A 21,794-nucleotide genomic window follows, 5' to 3' on the forward strand; every position below is an offset into this window, starting at 1 on the left:
CTACTGTAGAGGTTTCAAGCTCCTATCTATAAAAATGTGGAATTTATGCATTTTTAGCCAGAAGAAAGATCACGGATGCGTGTTTATTTGTTTTTTCCCAGGGGTGATCGTATCGACCCAGTAGTCCTAGAATATCGTGGGAGGGCTCATTCGAACGGAAATTAAAGGTTCTAGTGGCCTTTTTAAGTGACCAAAAAAATGGATGGCAACTAGACCCCTCCCACGCTCATTTTTATCCCAAAGTCACCCGATCAAAATTTTGAGATAGTCATTTTGTTCAGCATGGTCGAAAATTAAATAACGATGTCTTTTAGGATAAATTAATCCCCAAAGTACCCTGGGGAGAGGGCTGAAAGTTATGAACTTTACCCAATGTTTACATATAGTATTGGTTATTGGGAAGTATACAGACGTTTTCAAGGGGGATTTTTTCTGGCAGTGGGGGGGGGGGGGTCGGGGGTTATGTGGGAGTATCTTTCCATGGGGAAGTTTTGATGGGGAAAGGGATATTGCTATGAAAGGGGCACCGGATTTTCCAGCATTATTGAAAGAACGATCAGACATTAAATATAAAAAATAAGGTTTTTCAACTGAAAGTAGCAACATCAAAACTTAAGACGAACAGAAATTATTACGTATATGATTGGGTTTGCCCCTAGTCAAAACCTCGCTCTTTAAGCCAAAGATTTTTTTTAGTATTTTCATAAGAGCTATATATTCTAATTAACGGCCTTTGTGATTAAGGGTCATTTTTAAAGAATCGGAAAAAAATTCGAAGTTTAGCATAAAGAGTGAGGTATTGACTAAGGGGGAAACACCCTAATATACATTCGTTACGTATGTTAATTCATAAGTTACGTATATTTATTGCTAATAAAAACGTTCGTAAATAAAATTAAACCACTTTTTAGAAAGCCATTTAACCGAATAAAAGTAAAATTAATATGCAAGTTTTGTTTTAATTATTGATCTACGGTGAGCAAAAATCAAAACCTGTATTAATTCAAAAACGTTCAACAATTAAATAAGAAAAACAAGTTTTTTTAACTGAAAGTAAGGAGTAACATTAAAACTTAAAACGAACAGAAATTATTCCGTATATGAAAGGGGCTATTCCCTCCTCAACGTCTCGCTCTTTATGCTTAAGATCGACTGTTTCTCACAACTCTATTTTTTTTAAACAATAAAGAACTTTAGCGTTAAGAGCGAGGGGACAGTCCCTTTCATATACGGAATAATTTCTGTAAGTGTATTTTGAGTGTTTAATTCTTCCTTTTTTTAAAAGCTATTTTGTCTTGAAATAACAGTGTAGTGATCTTGATGGTTTGATAATACGCTCAGTTTCGCACTTCGTTTTGTCGGAATAATTTCCCGTAATCAAAGTTATGATCTCAACGACCCGACTCATTAGTTTTACACCATATGAAATTAATTACAAGAGATAATCAAATGCTTTGATATTTGACACCAATTCGTCTAAGAAAGCTGATCATCGTTGTTTCGCAGAAAGGAAAGCTACAAAAAAATCGTGAGAACCGAGAAAGGTCATAACTTTGGTCTCTAGGCCCAGCGTGTACTCTGTATTTAATGCTTCTCCGAGGCTGGGTTCAATCTATCATTCCTATTCGTTTTAAAGTAATCATTAGGTCAAGGAAAAAGATAGAAAGTTTCATTGCTTTAAGAAAACCTTAGGTAGTTCCAACTCGCAATTGTTAATTTAGCTTTCCCCCAAGCATGTTGCAGTCAATCTTGGCGATTTTTCTGTACAAATATATAGGGACGAGTTAAAGATAGTCAACCTTATGCGTTTCTTAGCCCATTTAACTGGAAGGAATAGTAAAAAAATAAGCGCAAGTCTTCCAGTTTTCATTTAGGCTGCTTTGATGAATTCTGTTTAGTATCAGGGGACTGAGATCCGCCTCAGCGAAGTATTAAAAATCGCATATACATGCTTTCCTTGTCCCCCCCCCCCTAAATTTCGTACTCAGAAAATTTTGTGCATGTGTGAGGTGACATAACAAAAAAAAAATTAAAAGTGGTGGGGGAAATGCCCGTTCGTCGTATTTTCAATGCTTATTCTCTAGGACATGCAAATATTCATCAAGGTCGTATCCAGGGGGCTAAGGGGTTTGAACCCCCCTCCCACCAAAATGTTTGTCCTACTCGTAAAAACGTAACAAAAATGAATATAAAACACATTTTTGATGCGTCCTTTTTAATGTTTTTGCACCCCCAGAAAAAAATCCCTGATATCCGTACTATATTTTAAAATATGTGAAATAGTTACAGGACAATAAAATGCATTGTAAGACATGTTTACCCCCATTAAACTAGTAGTAAATTATTGACTGATAAAGTTTTTGCAAGCTTTTCGACAGGTCCTTTTCTGTTCTTAAAGCAAAATCCCAAGATTAGTTATGCTGTACTATGACAAGCTTCTTACTTAGTGTCGCATCCAGGATTTTTTTCGGGGTGGGGAGGGGGGTACCAATAGAATTTTTGTTAGAGGGGGGTTTACCAAAAGAATGAAGGAGTGGGTTACGTCCCGAGGACCTGTCTCAAATAAGTTTCGTTTTTACCTGCTAAGTTAAAACTAATTTACTAGCCGAAGTGTTTTTTAATTTTTTAGGAAACACTTTTTTATTCACATTTTTAATACCAATTTACTAGTCAGAGAGATATTTCGGAGGGGAGTTCAAGCCGGGTAGCCCACCACCCCTAGATAAGGATTTGTTCTTATTTAACGACTCAGAAAATACCCATTAGTAGTAGTTTTAGGTTATCATTTCTACAGGATCCCGGAGTTCAGAAATAAATTTGCATTGAACCGCGGAAGTTCACAATTTCCTATTGCTTTTCAACACGAATATAACTGTAACCCCGTCTTGATACTGTAATTAGCTAATTTCATTTTCTGAAATCAAAATAAAGCATAATTTACAACCTACGATCTTTCTGTTCCTTCCCGACCCTGTGACTATTAGTTTTTTCACATTGTTTTCCAATTATACATCATATTATTAGTTTAAATTGTCATTTCCAATATTCTTTGATTTATGAAATGGTTGTTTGATTTAAAAAAAAAGCGATAATATCTTCGTTGCAATAATTACTTACCATTGGCTCGATCAGGCAAGCATGCGTTTTTTTTTGTTTTTTATTTGAGCATACGCCATACTTAGTAAATCACTGCAGAGAGTTTCTCAATGAATTTACCTTGTTAACAGATTAAACCCATATTCACAGGAAGTGCCTGATACAATCAGAATCACTGTTTGTGTGGATTTTAATAAAATTAATAAAATACAATGCAGTTTATTCTAGTGATATAAGCTCATAAGGAGAACAATAAATATAGAAAATTGCCCCGCCGTAGTTACTGCTCCATAAAGAATAAAGGTATAAACACGACTTAATAAACCCTGAAATTCCAAAGCCTTAGGAACAGCTAAGGCCGTATCCAGGATTTCGTTTGTTGGGGGGAGGTGGATACACAATAAAATAAAAAAAAACGCATCACAAATTTGTTTTGTTTGTTACGTTTTTACGAATCGGACAAGCATTTGGGGGGGGGGGGGGCAGATTAAAGGATGCCCAAAATAGCAAATTTAAAACATACAGATTCACACTATTCTTGGCAGTAGTCTAAATTCACGAAAATTAGGCGTGGGGGCAAATCTAATTTTCAAAATCTAAAAGGGGCAATATTTTTTTTTTTTTTTTTTTTTTTTTAATGAAGGATACCGAAAAAATTGCATTTTCAATGAAAATATTAAAAACAGCCGTCCTCAGTACAAAATGGAAAAAAAACTAGCCTTTTGAAGTTACTCAAACAGAACGAAAAACGACTGACGAAAATTGGATTGGGTATGAATTCTTTCCCTGGCGGTTAATGCAGCTGGTCTACCTAAATGTTTTGCATAAAGACGGCTAATTGATCTTATTTGAAAAGAGAAGAAATGCTGTTTGATTCTCTTTTGTAACAAATTGTCAGAAATAGGGCTTGTAAAAATACCCCCAGTATCTCTGTTTAAAGCGCTTTTATTAAACAAAAAGATTTTCTAAACGATAAAAATCAAGTTTCTATTCGTATTTAATGACATAAAGAAGGAATTTGAGACAATAAATCAGTAAATCACAGAATTCTTCTTGAAAAAGTCAACAATGTAGGAATTAGACGTAAAGGACTTTACGTCTAAAAAAAAAATTCATGCGAATGGAAATGGTCACGTACTGGGGCCTAGCTCTAGATAATGTTGGTGTCCCTCAGGGGTACGTAGTAGGACCCATATTATACCTAATTCACATTAATGACTTATCACGGTATTTTCCTCCTAATTACGCCTTAGCTGTAGTTTTTTTGCAGATGACACTACAGTGAAAGTAAAAGCTCAAACTGCTTCCTTATTGGTTAAAAATTTGATGACAACAGTGCATTCCTTTAAATTCCGTGTTTTTTTTGTAACTATTTGGCTCCATACTTATCAAAAACTGATTTGATGACATTTGGGCTCTCAAAGCAGGCACTGAATAAGATCAGAATAGAAGAACTAATCTTAGGTCAAAATAGAATAAAAGGTTAAGTCATTTAGGTGCCCTTGGATCATTATAGATGAGATGTTGCCTTTTCACAAAAACTCTGATTATTTGCGTCAGAAGCTGGCTCATAATTTGGGATGCCTTTATAGACTAAAGCATGAGTTTCCATTCTCAAAATCTTGTCTCATTCCCTTATGCTTATGAAGTTTTATCTTAAATAGTGTCCTATAATTTACCCCAACACGTTTGCGGCTTACTTACTACCCTTGCAGATAATCCAGAATAAGTCATTAAGAATTCTTGGATCTTTTATTCCTCGCCCTTCAAGACTACGATATCTATCAGAAACCCATATCCTCTTTTTATTTCTATACATTCCCAATCTTCAACAACTAAAAGAATTACAAACAGCAATGTGTTTTTTTTATATTCAATCTCCAACAAACTATTTCCATGATAAGGCTATGTCCTTGTTCGCTCTAAGATACTTCATTTTTCTCTATTTAAATCAGAAAGGGTTAAATTTTCATTCAGGTACAAGATACCCTAAATTTGAAATAAAATTAATCTGACTGAAGCAATTCCAAAGAATCGTTCATCAATGAAAAAAAAAACCTGTTTTGAGGATTATTCTTTGTCGGGAAATGGGGACTTACGAATGTTAGATAGATTTTTAATTTTGATTTAGTTTATACTCGCACCGGGGTGACCTCTACTCTTTTTTCTCCATTTTTTCGCCTTCTTTTTTTTTACTTTTGCTGCTTTTTTTCTTGATCTGTTCTTAATTTTGTCGGAAGATGCATTACTTTGAAATGTTAATTTTTTTTTCTTAATGTTTTATGCATTAAGCTGACACACCGAGCTGTGCTTTTCGTTGGCTAAAGTAGAAGTTTTGTTCTAACTATTGTATTAATAAAGATTTACGTTTAAAAGTAAGGTCTTTGTGTATTAATTTTTTTCTTCCCTAAAAGACTGTGCTAACCATTTACAGTGGAAACTAAGTCTGTCTGATCAAAAAGCACAATCTTAGGCTACCTGGTTATTCAACAGAATAGAGCGGGTCGCATAATCAAACTCATCATTTTAACTTCTAGACTCCAGAGATTTATTTATTGAACGTTTATGTTCGTATAGCTATTCTCCCAGGCATTGAGGAGCTGAGGAGCTCTGCCTATGAAAATTTTTCCACGGAACTCTATGTGCGCCATAGTAAATATGATCAGTTCTGCCTATATCAGAACTAAAACAAATGATTAACCTTGAGTTCATTTGAAGGACACGGAAAGATTAGGTTTACATAAGATTTCCAAAGTTTATCGTGAAATTCTTGTTTTTCTTTATGAGGTTAGCCAAAGAATAGGGAATGGTTCACTATTTTCTTTTTTACTTCTTTAATTTTTTTCTGTAGTTGTTTAAATAGTTATTAGGTTAATGGGATAACCATTATAGAATAAATTATCTTCTATATATTTAGCTCAGAGGCTACAGGATAGTCTGAGCGATTTTTGTTTAAACTCTATCAACTAAAGATATTACCACTCTTCGTTTCACATAGTGGGGTGGTTTGAAGAGGGAGGATAATTGTAAGTGGGCTTCCTATTTACAGAAAATTCAAGATTGGGTGCCTTTTTTAGAATCAGGGTATCCAAGAAAGGAAACTTTATTGAATCTTCAACTTCCAACCTAAAGTGTAAATTTGAGTAAAAAATATTCAAATTACACTAAAAAGTCGTTCAGAGAATCAAGAACGAGCCCATGCCTATGGTCACAAAAAGATAGAATATCACCAAGAAAACGGGAATAGAAAGAATGCTTTAGTGGCTTTTTTTAACCGCTCTTCTTATATCTCTTTTATGGACGCAAAAATCACATGTAAGAAATTCAATACATTTTGCTGAAAACTCAAATATTCGAAGTACAAAGGCTCAAGTATGCGGCCGAGTTTACAAAATAAAAAGGCGGCTTGTATAAAGCCGGTCAGTGCACTAGTAGTTGAGTACACACGAATTTTCTCTCTAGCTCAACAGCTCAATTTTTCCCAGAAGGTTTTCAAAAGCTGCTAACGGAGCATGTGCGTCGAGTAAACTGTACTAGTTTACGAGCTGCTTGTAAAAAGTTCCGATGTATTTTCTATGTACACTTCCTGCGACGCCGAAAAATTTGAACAAGCTTTAAAAAAAAATTGGTGGAAAATTTTGGTTTGTCTGGCTATAAAACTCTAGAAATTGGCATTGTCATTACTCTTGTTCGCCTATGCGACAAATTTTCTTTATATTTTAGGTTCAGGGACATTTTTTTCGTCATATTATAGGTTTACCAATAGGAATATATTTATCTCCCTATTTGGCAAGTCTCTGTGGATTTCATCGAAAACTCTGCTTTGAATAGATTTTGACTAAATTATTCTTCCTGTGCCCGTTTCATTGATGATGTTCTATCTATTTGGGACCATAGGTATGATTTTCTGAACGAGTTTTTGGTGCATTGAAATAAATTTGACACCATCTACGGTTTACGTTGGAAGTTGAAGATTAAGGCACGCTTCCTTTTAAATATCCTAATTCTTAAAAAAGGTTTTCGATCCTGAATTTCTTATATATAGGGAATCCACTCACAATAATCTTTATTCGTGATATTCGTCAAACCGCCCCCTTCTTGGAAAAGTGGCGTGGTCATCTCTTTAGTTGATAGAGCTTTAAAAAATTGTTCCGACAATCATGTAGAGTCTGAGCCTAATTACATAAGACATTTTATTCTATAACGGTTATCACATTGAACTTATTGAACAAATTGCAGAAAAAAAGCTAACCTCAGTCAACCTCACAAGGAAAAACAACTCAAACGCATTTCATCAATTCCGGGAATCACAGAACTGATCCTATTGCACTAATCCTAATATAGAGTCTTGTGGAATATTTTACATTGGCAGAATTATAGTTCAGAGAAAGGCTACAAGAACACGAACCTTAAATAGACAAATTTCTAAAGCCCATAAGTAAAACTGAAGATTTGGATTCTACACTACCCCTTCACGTTTTGGAATACCCAGATCATTTAGTTCTTTTTAACGAGACAACCTTTGTTTCCGCAGTAAGTATTTTAACTTAGTCTTTAGGAAAGCAATTGAAATATAAAATACATACTCGTAAAGACCTCGCTTTAACATAGATGCAGGGATATTTTTATAAACTTTGTTCATGACAGTTTAATACTAAGACTTTCTACTCACACTCCCTCTTTAAAAAAAGACCAATTACTCATCTTAGTAAAAATTTATTTAGGTGGACAGTATGCAGGGAAAAATTTTATGCCCAATCTAATTTTTGAATTGTCTTTCATTCTTAGCTTCTATGTTCTTTCTGTTTGGGTAATTTCAAAGGGTTAGGTTTTTGTCTTTTGCACTGAGGAGAGGTATATGCCAGAACATGGGCGCCCATATGGGGGGGGGGCCGGGGGGCTCTTGCCCCCCCTGGCTGAATGATGCTGCCTTATTTTTATATTTTTGATCTGAGATTTTTATTATATAGCATTAAAAGTAGCAATTAGACGAAGTTTGACCCCCCCTGGAATTCAGCTTATGGGCGCCCATGTGCCGGAACAACTAATGCATCTTCTCGTTTTATTCAATGACTGAAAATCACCCTCGTTGGGTTTTTTGTTCCTTAATTAATTTTATTTGTTCTTCACTGTTTTATACAGTGTACACGTATTTCGCTTCTGCTACTAGTGGGCGTGTACGTTACTCCTTAAATAAAAACAAACTTCATCTCTAGCAGGATTGTGTCCAGGTGGAGGGGTATCCGGCTTGATGTCATGTCATGTATGTCACGTAAAGGTATTGTAGTCACAGAATGAAGAGGGACCAAAGAGAAGAGGGACATGTCAAGAGATATCAAAACTCTAAAAGGCGCTCTGCTTTTGCAAGGAATCTGCTCTTTACACTGATTCCGGATACGAAAAAGTCATTAATTATAAATTTATTCATTGGCAGTTATGAGTATGAGAACAATTTTTGTAACTTAGGAAAAGCGTCAAAATACTCCCAAAATGGGTTGCAATACTTGTGAAAATTACACGAAACAATTCAAAATGTTTATAGATGTCGTCATTGATGCTAGTATTTTTACAGTTTCAGACTTATAGAAGTACAGAGTTCATGCTAAAGGGTGTAACTGGAAGAATAGAGCAACCCCTTCCCAATTACGGTTTCCAAAATCATAGCAGTCCTGCCAAAATACAAGTCTCATCTCACAAAGATTCTTGTAGCACAAACAGAGAAAAGTCAACTAGTCACAGAAGTTCAGTTGCCAACTTTCAAGCTGGCAATTCTTGTGTAAGTGGATTTTGAGTTTTCATTGACGTGCCGTTTATAATTCGAAGAGGACTTTCTCCCAAATAGAGCATCTTTCTGGTTATTTTCTGATAAACCAAGTCTGCAAAGTTGAATAAAATATATTTGGTGACAAAACTAAGAAGTTTCTATAATAGACTAGCTTTTCTCGGGATAGCCACCTTTCAAAAGAATTTGTATATGCAACCTTATAAAAGTACGGGAAAGAGATTTATGAGAGTAGCTGAAATTATGTCTGAATCATTTTTAGCATTAAATGCAGTGGTGTCAATTGGTGGGAGGGTGCCTTAAATTTCGATAAACACGTATTTGTTTTTATTTCCATTGAAAAAATTGCTCCCTGCTAGATTTTAAAAAGTAGATCCCCCCTAATTATTGTGGATCGACGGCACTGATTAAATTGACTTCAAAGGAAAATTACTAGAGAAAATACAAAATCGAAAATCAAATTTTTAAGAAAATACTTGATATTTTTTTTAACAACAAATTGTTACCTAGGTAGGCCTAAGTCATGTTTCTTGTAAAACAATATCTAGGGACAATTTCAGCGTCTTAGATACCAATCGCAGGTTTTCCACAATGTCCTATTGCCTGACGATCGTCATTCAAAAAATACTATCAAACAGTTCGTGGTAACGAACTGTAAGTAAGGAGCGACCCGGCTCAATAGTAACCGAAACTCTAAAAAACAGAATTTTGATACCAATAGATACTTCAGAAGAATCAGATTTTTATGCCTTATTTTCCTTATTTGCCTTATTTTCGAAAAAAGGGGGAAACAACCCCTAAAAGTCATAGAACTCTAAAGAAATTCACACCATCAGATTCAGCGTATCAGAGAACCCTACTGTAGAAGTTTCAAGCTCCTATCTGCAAAAATGTGGAATTTTGTATTTTTTTGCCAGAAGAAAGATCACGGATGCGTGTTTATTTTATTTATTATTATTTTTTTATTTTTTTTTTATTTTCCCAGGGATGGTCCTATAATTCCAGTAGTACGAGAATATCGTGAGGGGGCTGATTCGAAAGGAGATTAAAAGCTGTAGGGCCCATTTTAAGTAACCAAAAAAATTGGAGGGCAACTTGGCCCCCTCCCACACTAATTTTTTCCCGAAGGCACCCAATCAAAATTTTGAGATAACCATTTTGTTCAGCATAGTCGAAAACCTAATTACTATGTCTTTGAGGATGACTTAATCCCCAAACTATTACGTATATGAGGGGGCTCGCCCCCTTGTCAATACCTTGCTCTTTACGCTAAAGTTTCTTAGTACTTTCAAAACAGCTATCTATTCTAATTAACCGGCCTTTATGATTCAGGGGTTTGTAATTCGAACAAAATTCGAACTTTAGCGTAAAGGGCGAGGTATTGACTAGGGGGTAAACTCCCTAATATACGGAATAAAAACATACGAATGTAGAAGTTCGATACGTAAGTTATTTCGTAAGTTACTTCAGAACAAAATTTTGAGAAAGCCAATTAGCCAAAAAAAAGAAAATTAATATGAGAATTTTGTTTTAATTATTCATGTATGGTGAGCCAAAGTCAAAGTTGCATTAATTAAAAAACGTTCAGAAATTAACTAAAAAAATATTTTTTTTAAGTGAAAGTAAGGAGCGACATTAAAAATTCAAACGAACAGAAAGTATTCCGTATATGAAAGGGGCTGTCCCTCCTCAACGCCTCGCTCTTTACGCTAATGTATGACTCTGTCTCACAACTTTATTTTTTAAAACAGTAAAAAACTTCAGCGTAAAGAGTGAGGCGTTGAGGAGGGGACAGCCCCTTTCATATACGGAATAATTTCTGTTCGTTTTAAGTTTTAATGTCGCTCCTTACTTTCAGTTAAAAAAACTTGTTTTTTTTTAGTTAATACAACAAAAGGTTAAACATTCTCACCAAATCAAAAATAAAGTGGCACGTTATTTTGGATAACTCTCTTCAAACACGTACGTTGGAGAGCAGGGCTTTGTGTGTACTCCGTGCTTTGACGGCTTAATACATTTACTTAAAGTTTGGCTATAATTCGTGCGTTTTTTAAATCCCCCGCCCTCAGAAAATCTCCCAAAGACGCGCTTGTCTCTCTTGTATGATCCTATGCTAACATTAAAATAAACTAGATGTTAAAATACCTCGCAAAAATAAGGTTTCAGATTCTGGTTGGAATTTACTCAAGGAGGGGGGGAAGTTGGTCCTGGTGTCCCTGCTCGCTTGAGACATCAGGATTTTTTGGCTTTTTGTATATTTTTTCTTATATTCTATATACCTCGCCTTTTTTCAAGTGTCTTAATATTTTTTTTCTTCTCTCTCTCTCCAAGTTAAAACGGCTATCGCATAGCAAATGCAGAAAAAAATCGTTGTATTTGTTAATTGCCAAGGGTAAGAACAAAAATATGGGATTAAGCAGGAGAAAACAGCTAATAGTATCAGCTTCTACCAGAAAAGCTGGACCAGGCCCATTGGCATGTAAATATTGGGTAACTTTTGAATGTTTTAAAGTTTAAAAGAGATGTGGTTTTCAGCGAACTAGCTAAAATACTTCAACACAGCCGATATATCATCAATACACTTGCACTTGGGATATAAAACAAACGAAACCTGAAACAAAACGAACCAAGTCCGATAAAACGCAGCTGCATCTACCTAGATTACTGCTTGTCGTTATTTAAACTGGTCAAGAATAATGTTTTAAATAGCTTTGTTATGATTGATGTTACTCATTCAGCAGCTAATTTCAAATGTGGATTAGTTTCATCTCGAAACACCTTGGAGCTGGTTTTAAATCACTTACTAAGATCATATTTTTCATGGCTGCACATTAGATTAGTACCATCAACGCATAACTAGTTCTGCAAGTTGGACCTGTTCAAACACATATATCAAAACAAACGTTTATTGTGAATTTATTTCATCTACATGTGTCTCATTTCTATTACAAAAATTTTAACAAAAAAGCTTGATTATAAGAATTTTTTGTTTTGATAATGGATTCAGGGTTCACCATTTGTTCAAAGGAGGCAAACGACGGTGTGAAAATAGAGAACAAACAAATTGACAATTGGAAGAAAGCCAAGAGGAAATAGTACCGGGAGGGGTGTGTGTGATTGCAATAGATTAAAGAACTGAAATATATTAAAAGGTATAACGATGTCTTCATTAACATCAAAATAAATTGACTTTAAATAGATCCCAGTGCAAGTCAAATATATAGGGGCCTAAGTCTCACAGTGAAGTTTTTATTGTTTTCCATATAATCAGGGGAGACTGCCCCCTGACTCATCATAGGCGGTGCTAATGGTTCTGTTTGTAGCTTCGAAGCGTGAAAATCAACATTTTGGCCTCTTGAAATTATATACAAACGCTGGTATTATATAGCCTACTACTTGAAGGTTAGAAATAAAAACACAAAACTACTAAAAGAAAATGTCAAATTAAATGAACCTTTGATCATGGTTTCCCTTTTTAAGGGCAACCTAGTAAAGAGGTTTACTTCAAAAATAAATCTATGGCAATTTCAAAAAATAGCCTGAAACTCCGCAAAAATGGTACCGAATCGATATAAAATGCGTTATTAGAATCTCTAGAGCCGAAAACTCCGCTTAGGAGAATAGAAGTCCCCCATCTTGAATAGCAAGGGAAATCACTTTCTCGTACGGGGAGGTCCAACGCCCCCTAAGATTTAGAATGTAATTTGCGCTTTACTTGAAACAGACTGAATTCATATTTGACTCCATTCTTGCTCGTTTTTGTTTTAATTCATTTCCTTTTAAAAAATTCTTTCGTGGAAATACTAATCAGAAACCAGTTCTTGTATTTCTTATCCCTTTTAAATATAAACCTGCTTGGCAAACACTGTAATAAAGCTAAAGTAGAAGAATACATTTAATTTCACCCTTCATCATCGCGCATAGTTTTAATTTTACCCTTAATCATAGTGAGTGGTTTGATGTTCCTGCCTTTTTGCTAAATGTTGTCTCCTTCTAATATTCTCTCCCTAATAAACTAAGGATAATTTTGTGTGTCTCTTTAGATCGATTATTCTACTCCAGATTGTGCCGGTGCTACGCCACGCACGCCTCTAGGAGCATTCAATGAAGAATCGCCCAGACCTCAAGCAGCTCGTTGTGTAGTAGAAAAACAATTGCCGGATTTAGAAATTCGAAGATTTGATTCATCTCATGATATCCGCGTGCGAAAAAGGTCGTCGGAGCCTTTAAACTCAAGTAATTATACAGTTGATGAGCATACAGTACATGCTGAGGTGCATCAAGAACCTGATGCTTTTAATAGATATAGATACGAAGGGGAAATCACAACTAAAACAGATGAAGAAATTAAAGCTCGTCAACCCCACACCCTACCAAACCCTGAAAAACAAAGTTCAATTCAAGAGCCACGACGTGCAAAAAGTGCACAAACCCACAAAGTGGGGGATGATTCTGAAACAAGGTATGTTACAACGAACTCTATGGGTGATACTTATGTTTCAAATGAAAGTGATTCATTGCTTAACGGAAATGAAATAATTTCCAATTCGAGTACAATGAGGGAAGATTTATCTCAGCTTGGTGACGGGACGGATTGTGGTTCGCTGTCTAAGAGCTCATCTGAAGGCGACCCCAACAGTATGGCTTCTAGAAAATGTCGGTTTCCAAACAAGGTCAAGTCAAGAAGGAGAAACATTTTAAATTTCCCAAATCATCTGAATATTGAAGAATTATGTGGAGGACAGGTGAGCTCAATTAACTTTTTTGTACTTGTGCGTTATATCTCACCCAGCGCTATACACTGTACAAAGAAACCAGACACGAAACCCGTTAAACGGCTATTTACAAGAGATAAATGATTGCAAAGCGTTGTTTCTCAATGAGTTTACAATGTTTAAACAACTGTTTTTGGGGGATTTAGGGGGAAAAGGGTACCTAGGCTAGTTTACGTAATTAATATATGCTATGCTTTACCCCCCCCCCCCTCCTCTAATGTGCAAACATATGGCCCAAATTTGTTTCTAAACTATTATATTTTCATCCTATTTTATTTTATTTCATTAGCATTAACCGAACTTGACTTCTTTCGTGTATAGCGGTGGTTGAGATATAATGCACTTTTTTGTGTTTTTTTTTGTGTTTGTGTTTATAATACCACTTTTTTGTGTTTTACCCGCTGTCATAATTGTTACCTCCCTTTTATTTATTCAAGATCTGTTCGATTTGTGCCTTTTCAGGTTAAACCCAGCTAATAAAAATATCACTGCTAAGTATTTTCGCTTTATGGTCTCTTTCCTTCAAACTGCATGAACAGTATTAAAGGGGGTATGGGCACGGCAGGCACAGTCCCCCCGAAGATATTCTAGAGCGTTTCAGACCATCAGATTTCGCAATAAGACTGTTTTATCAACAAGTCAACGGTATTTGGGGTAGAAATTCGGATTATTTGGAAAATTTTGGGAAATCTATACTAAAATATGCGCTTTGAACTTAGACGGAACAGGCTCCCTGGCAGCTTTCCAGAGCCCTCTGAAGCGTACGTATGTCATTAAATTCGTACTTGACCAGTAGGCCTATATTTATTGTTCTGATAAAAAAAATGAAATTTTTATCACCTCAGGTCAAAAAGAGTTATAATTACTATAAAATTCAATAGCTAATATCAAAGGATCAATTGGAGTTATTGATTTAAAACTATTATGGGGATGACGGAGAGGGAATTTCGAAAAAAATCCATGGATTTTTTTTGGATTGGACCTTCAAAGGAAAGTTAAGAATAATATTTAAATCTAAAGAGTGCTTAAAGTAAGTCTTAAAGAGGTCTCCAAAGCTAGCCAAATCATATTTAATTTTTATTCTGAACTTTTGCAGTTTTCTCTCCAAAAGTGGCCCCCCCCCCCAAAAAAAAAATATTGTGTTTCAAAATTTGATTTCTGCATTTGAAATTTACTTTTTTAAAAATAAACTTTTGTATGAATAACCTCGAACTAGCATCATTAGCCCTCCAAAATTAATCCCCCACCCAAAAATGATATCTCAAAATATGATTTTTGGAATTGGAATTTTTTGTTTCTCTATAAAACTATAAATTTGGTAACGTTTTTTTCTTAGATTCAAGACACTGTTTTCGTTTCTTCAACACGCAAGACTTTTTGTTTCAGTCAGTGCCATGAAATAAATATCAAGAATTTACTTATCTTTTTCATTTTTCTATGAACTTATAAATAGTATACGAGAAATAGTCACAATTTTATGAATTGAACCTGTGACTGGCTTTTTATTTATTTCGGCACTTTAACCAACTCAGTTAACCAATTAGTCAGTTTTAACAAATACCCTTAATATCAGAAAACTGAAAATAGGTAACCGTCAACAAAAAAAAATTGTATCTTGCAATTGGATGTACTTATTATCAAGATGAAACTTTCAGAAATTGTTTAGGGATGAATGCTGAATTAAATCTATCGAATTTTTTTTGTTTTCACTTTCAAAGAAAAGTAAAGAGCAATGTCAAAACTTATTAATTTTAATATCTAAAAAGAAGTAACAAACTGAACATTTCTAATGTTGTAACAAGAGTGATCGCTATATAGTTTAGAAGGTTTACTAAAAACTTTAAAATTTAGATTACCGTGAGCCAGAAAAGGACACGCCTATTAAAAAGATTACGTAATTGATATCCCAAGATTGATAAAACTCTCAAAGATTGTCGAAGGGGTAAATGTTGAACTAACTCTATAGATTTTGTTTTAGTTTGGACCTTCAAAGGAAAGTAAAGAGCTGTATCCAAACTATGGTATTCATTTTGTAATATCCAAAGAAATAACTTACTGAATATTTCTAATAATATAATAAGATTGTTCAATATATAGGTTAGAAAATTCTGATAAAAACTTTAAAATTTAGACTACAGTGATCCAAAAGAGGACACATCCATTAAGAAATTTACGTAGTTAATATCTGGGGATTAAAAATGGACTTGTCGAGACCTAACATTCAAAGATTGTTTAAGAGAGAATATTGAACTAAATTTGTAGATCATCTCTAGTTCCGACATTCAATGAAAAGTAAAGAGCAGCATGAAAACGTAAAGCGTACGTTTCAACATCTCAAAAGATAATATAAACTGATCATTTCTGGATGATTTTATCCTTTTTGACTTAAGGTAATCAAAATTTTGAAGCTTTTCGTCAAATTTCTGCTAACCTGTATATTGAAAACTCTTATTATATCATTAGCTATCTATTTGGTATTTTAGTTTGTGTCCGTTGTTGATAGTGTATCCTTCTTAATTAATTTAATGTATTTATCTGGTTTACCATACAAGGATAGGAGCTTCGCTAGAGCTCTTCAACCAGGTGCTTCAAACGCTTGCTTATATTCTACAAAACTGAGGATTAAAGGAGTTTGATGACTCCAGTACTTCTAAATTATTAATTTAAGAGTAAAAATTTGCTCGACACATCTTCTACCCTTCCTAAAAACACACTGTTCTTCTCTTGAATTTTTATCTACATAATCTCTAAGTCTAAAAAGTATCATCATACTAAGTAATTTTCTACCTACAGAAACCAGGATAATTCCTCTGCAATTACCACATTCACTATTATCCCCTTTCTATACAGAGGTTTAATTAGAGTTTTCCTAAAATCGCTAGGTGCTTCCCCTTATTCAAAAATCATTTTCATAAATCTTCAGTAACTTACCTCTAACCTCATTGCCACATATTTAAAAAACTCATTTACCACTATCCGCACCTGGGACCTTATTATTTTTTTTTAACTCTTTTAGTACTGTCTCTAATTTTTTCCCACAAAAGAAATCTTCCTTCAAATCCAAGGTATAAGAAACTTTTTCATTCTTTTCTATATGTTTTCCTGTAACTCTATCACGGTTCAGGCCATTCTCAAAATGTTCTTCCCACCTCTCTTTAACTGGGACAAGTCCAGACCGACTATTCTCTGTCAATTTATTAACATGCCAGTACAATATTTTACTATTATGCCGTCTAGCTGCATCTTCCAAATCCTTGGCAATTTTATCCATGACCACCACTTCGTGCCTCCTTGATACATATTTTAATTTTTCAAATGATCTATTGCTCAAATATTTCTTGTACAAGCCCGTCCATCTTTCTATTAAATATAAAGTATTTTCACTTATATTCCTAACTGTATTTCTAACTTTCTTCCCTAAGACACCATTCAGCGACTTCGCAAACTATTTTCCTAAAATTATTCTATTCATCTTCTACATTTTCAAATTCTAAACTCTCCAGCTTGGTATTTTATTGTTCCTGGAAAGCCTCTTTCAAATTCTCATCATGAAGTCTGCCAACATCGTAGCTTCCCGTAAGGTTGTTACCCTTCCAAAATTTCAGCTTTAGGTTTAGAAACTTCTTTCGCTAAAACGAAATAACGTTATTTTTCGTTCTGGGTCAATTGAATTTTCAATTGGATTTAAGTCTGAATACCCACTAGTCCTACGACATTCCTGGTTTCAAAAGTAATTCAATAGTGAAGAAAATGTGTAAAACTTGTTTTTTCTGATTATTTCCAGGCTCTTCCAATGAACTTTATTTTTTGAGTAGAGCATTAATTGACATTACAAGTTTAATTATCAATGAACTTCAAACTACGAACCAATCCCCAACGAATATAATCCTTCGTGGACATATAAGGATCCTAAAGTTATCTCAAACTAATTTAGGCTTGTCAGCTATTTTACTCAAGTATTTGTTGAACTTAATGGTTAGGCACAAACAAAAGAACCATCATTAATTTTAAACGCTGTGCAAACAAACAATTAATAAAAGTTTAAAACAGAATTATCATTACTAATATGCTTTTGGCTTTAGCAAATGATAATTGAAGATTTTTTGATGTGATATGTCTAGTACACAAGTGAAAGTTAAATAGTTCCATATTCACATTTTGCCAATATTATAATTAACCTTGCCGATCTCTAATTTATCAGGCAAATTATCCAGTAATTACATGACGACGAGCATTTCCTTTTAAGAATTTATTTGCCTGAAACTTAGACCACACATTAATCCACATGAACCACTATTATGTATTTATCCGTTACTCATGACCTTAAACTTCTTATCTTTAAAACCCCGACGTCATGTCTGAAATTGAAACAACAATTCTTTTTCATAAAAAGCAAAATTAAAATTAAAGCGATCAGAATTACTATGAATGAAGAAATGAAACCGAAAATGAAGAGAAATTACCACAAACAAAGGTAGAGTTGCCGTCAGGCCGGATTTACAGCTATGGCGCTCCTAGGTCCAAGCGGGTTTTGCCGCTCCGTTTTTGCTAAATTTTTGGGAAATTCCCGAAAATTCGGGGGATCGTGGAAGCACTGAACAGATCACAACTGACGAGCCAAAAGTAATGAAAAAAAAGGTGATATTGAACTCTCAGCTGCCATTCCTGGGAGACATTGGACGGTTTATAAGTGGGCACGGAATTCCTGTGTTGTTTTAAAATTGCTTTTTTGTGAATAGGCAGCGCAGCGGTGGAGTGAACCTGGCACTTTGACGATAAATCATATTAGTCCAGTTTTTATTAAGAAAAAAATCACTCAGTGATAATTTATTACACCCCCTGACATTGTGCGCCCCTAGGCCCGGGCCTAGTGGGCCTATTGGTAAATCCAGGCCTGGTTGCCGTCCCTCAAATCTCTGGAAAAACAAAAGTAGCTTTTGTGGTTTACTAAAAACTAAAAAGATTGCTCAAGTTGGAAGTTTTATATAGCCAATTGCATATTCCATACTGTCGAAAAGAGTGGATTTAAGAAAGGAAAACAGTTCAGAAATAAAGCTTTGTGTAAAACAGTAAAAGTATATTAATTGTCACAAATTTTTTCTGTCAAGTGATCTTTACTACAAATCCATCTAGTTGTTCCACCCCTCAACCCCCAGAACGGCTAGAGTGTCATTTGCGCCTTAGTGGAAACTAAATAAACATCTTAAATATAATTTAGTGTATTAATTTTTTGCATGTTTACAAATAATGAATTTAAGAGGAAGAGGAAATTGATGAAAATTTGGGAGACATTAATAGTCATATCGTTCTTAGTAACAAACTTTGTAATGAGTGACCGTGCCTATAATAACAGAAAATAACATACAAAAAGCGAAGTTTGATAAAAAAAAAAGAAAAAAAAAAAAAATCACAATTGTAAAAGGAATATGCTTGTGATGATGGCTTCAATGATATAATTATGTTAAGTTTAAAGGTACCCTTCAGAAGCTATTAGCGAAAGTATTTTAAAGTGTCTTAAAGGAAACACGACCAGTTCCGCCCTCGGGGCAGGAGGCCAAATCCATTGAAAATTACTCATTTTATCAGTGTCGACGCGCTAACGCTGACTTAGTAAAGAGCATAGTGTCTCCAATGTTTTTTCTTTTCCGGTAGCATAGATAGGGGGGGGGGGGTCATAGAAACTAGGAGAATCTTAGTTTGTTTGAAGTTAAAGTTTATAGTGACATTTTTAAGAGGCTGGAGAACAACCAGCCACCTCTCCTCCAGTAGCAGTTTTAGACCTCATAATCAGGAGGAGGGGCAAGATTTATCATAGGAGTGTAGAAATATAAAATAAAAGAAATTTAATGTCAGATGTTGGAAAAACTTGAGGAGGAGCGGCTGTCCCCTACCCGGGCCTATAACCCCCACTGCTCTGCTTTGCCCTTTTTGGCCCAGTGAATCTCTGTAATCTCCAGGGTTTCGGGTCAGAAATTTGAAATAGCCAATTGTTCGTATTAACCAAAAGATCTAATAAGAATTTACCGTGAACCAAGGCCGTACCCAGGATATTTTTTGGGAGGGATTTTACTCAAAGATTTTTTTCGGGGGGGGGGGGGGGTACGCAAAAAAATATCAAAAAACGCATACAAATTATGCTTATATCCATTTTTTTACGTTTTTACGAGTCAAAAAACATTTGACTCGTAAGGGAGGGGTTCAAACCCCCTAACCCCCCCTCTGGGTACGGCCTTGCCGTGAATGAATAAATGAAATCTAAAACGAAGAGAATTAGAATGAATAGTCCAGGTACTTCTCATATAATTTATAAGTCTATCAAATAAAATACGCCCTTTCTCTAGTGGGGTTTGGTGTCAGAGGGGCTACAGAGACCTATTTTGGGACTCCGATCATAGAGGCTGAGCTACCTTTCTATGATTCAGGCTAAAGCTAGGTGCTTCCAGCTACAATTTGGCGGCAGGGTGGGGCCCGGGGGTATCAGAGATTCCGCTGCTCCATTTTGATTCTCTATTTACACAGCTTCAAAATCCATGCGTTACTCTTGTTTAAACAGAGTGTCGTATGCCTACCTTAGTTCTGGATGTTTGACGGCGGGGCAAGGGACAAGGGGCTTACTTTTGTACTTTAAGCATGCAAATTGGAATCCATGCATGTTTCCCGTCCAGAGAAGATTCGATAATCCTACCTTTGCGGTTAAAAGTTGGTGTTGCGATAGGGGGGGGGGGGTTGCTGGGGCCACTGTCATGCTTTATTTCTCCGAACCCACAGATTAAAACTCTTTTCGGGATTCTAGTTTAAGCGAGATTCGACATGCCCAACTTTCACGTCCACCGAGTCAGTCCATGTGCTTGAATTTAAATTCTTGTCGCACTACTTTGCTGAAATTCCGCAGAATGGACACAGATTGGCTAGAAGCCCCTAGTGGACTGGAGGCACATAATGGGACTGTTCAAAAAATTTTGGAGTTTTTTTTTTTTTTCAGCTTTAAAGCCCCGAGTGGACTGGGAGCACAGAATTTTGTTTCTATTTTTGTCAAATGGCACCTCAGATTGTAGCAGTTGGACTGCTAGCTTTCATTTTGTGAAAATGGAAAAGTTGTAATGTTTATGCCCACTTCATGGAATTGATTCCTTTTAACCCGTAAATTTATTTGCGCTTCGAGATCCCCTTTGCTCAGGACAAATAACATGTAAAGTTCAAGCTGGCCACACAAAACATTTTTTTTGTTTGTACAGGTCCTTTTGGGAAATTAAAACTATTGTTTTAAGGTTCTTTTGAGCCAGTGTTCATTCTGTATAATTTTCAAGCCGATCGAAAACCAAAATGTGCTCATGCGGTGTTGGACAAATTAGTGCCAGTTACTACCAAACTAATTAGCCAAGCCAGACCATTGGGCTAGTTTAATTTTAATTTAATATAAATTATCAAAAAAAAAATTAACATAAACACATCCCCTCCAAATGCCACGACATTGATATAGAAGAGGGATAATAAAAGAATCCACAAAAAGAAAAAAAAATAACATTAACTCAGAAGGAGTATAAAAAACAAGCAATGACGCAAAAACTATTTATTTCTAGGCTTAAAGCCTTTTGGCTACCACATAAGCTGGAAAACTCAGGGAGTGTCTTTAACCCCAGTGTGAAAATTTGATTCCAGCTCAAACAAGGTGCAACATGTCCACCTTTTCTATATAAACTTAATATGCAGAAGAGCGCATTGTGCGTAATTAGGGCCCTAGTCCTGGAATCTCGTTATTGACCTCATAGATTTTAAACCTTTTTTTTCATTGAAAATAAATTGCTCCATCCCTAAATTTTCAAAATACCTTTTTTTTGTATTTTCATTAAAAGATTGAAATAAATACTTGTCCTTCTCCTTAGATTTCGCCTCTGAGTAATGTATGAAAGGGCTTGGAAGGAGGACTGAGTGCCCTCCAATCACTTTCTGCCTTGAAAACAGGTGTCAAAAATATCAGTCTCCGATCGATGATCAAATAGTTCCCTGTATTTGCAATATTCTGTAAAACTAGCGGTTTACTGAGAAATGCGCTTGCTCGGGTTTTCTAGTCTGCTCGTAATCCTGTTTTTTGCTTTTTTTGTGATAAATAAACTGAAATCAAGAAAATTAATGTTTTCCCT

At 35.2% G+C, this 21,794-nt stretch overlaps 1 protein-coding gene across 4 annotated transcripts in view; it reads left to right on the forward strand.

The window, feature by feature from the left end:
* LOC148952171 (ankyrin repeat and BTB/POZ domain-containing protein 2) overlaps positions 1-21,794 on the forward strand; it is a 321,201-nt gene that overhangs the window by 205,535 nt on the left and 93,872 nt on the right. For all 4 annotated transcript variants that reach the window (XM_089089639.1, XM_089089641.1, XM_089089640.1 and 1 more), the window contains 2 exons: positions 8,669-8,872; positions 12,922-13,623. In XM_089089639.1, coding sequence (XP_088945765.1) covers positions 8,669-8,872; positions 12,922-13,623 — 906 coding nt within the window. The remainder of the gene's footprint in view (positions 1-8,668; positions 8,873-12,921; positions 13,624-21,794) is intronic.

Source organism: Artemia sp. Qi Xiang Cuo, chromosome 5 (genome assembly GCF_049724085.1).
Source record: "Artemia sp. Qi Xiang Cuo chromosome 5, ASM4972408v1, whole genome shotgun sequence".
NCBI classification, from domain to species: domain Eukaryota; kingdom Metazoa; phylum Arthropoda; class Branchiopoda; order Anostraca; family Artemiidae; genus Artemia; species Artemia sp. Qi Xiang Cuo.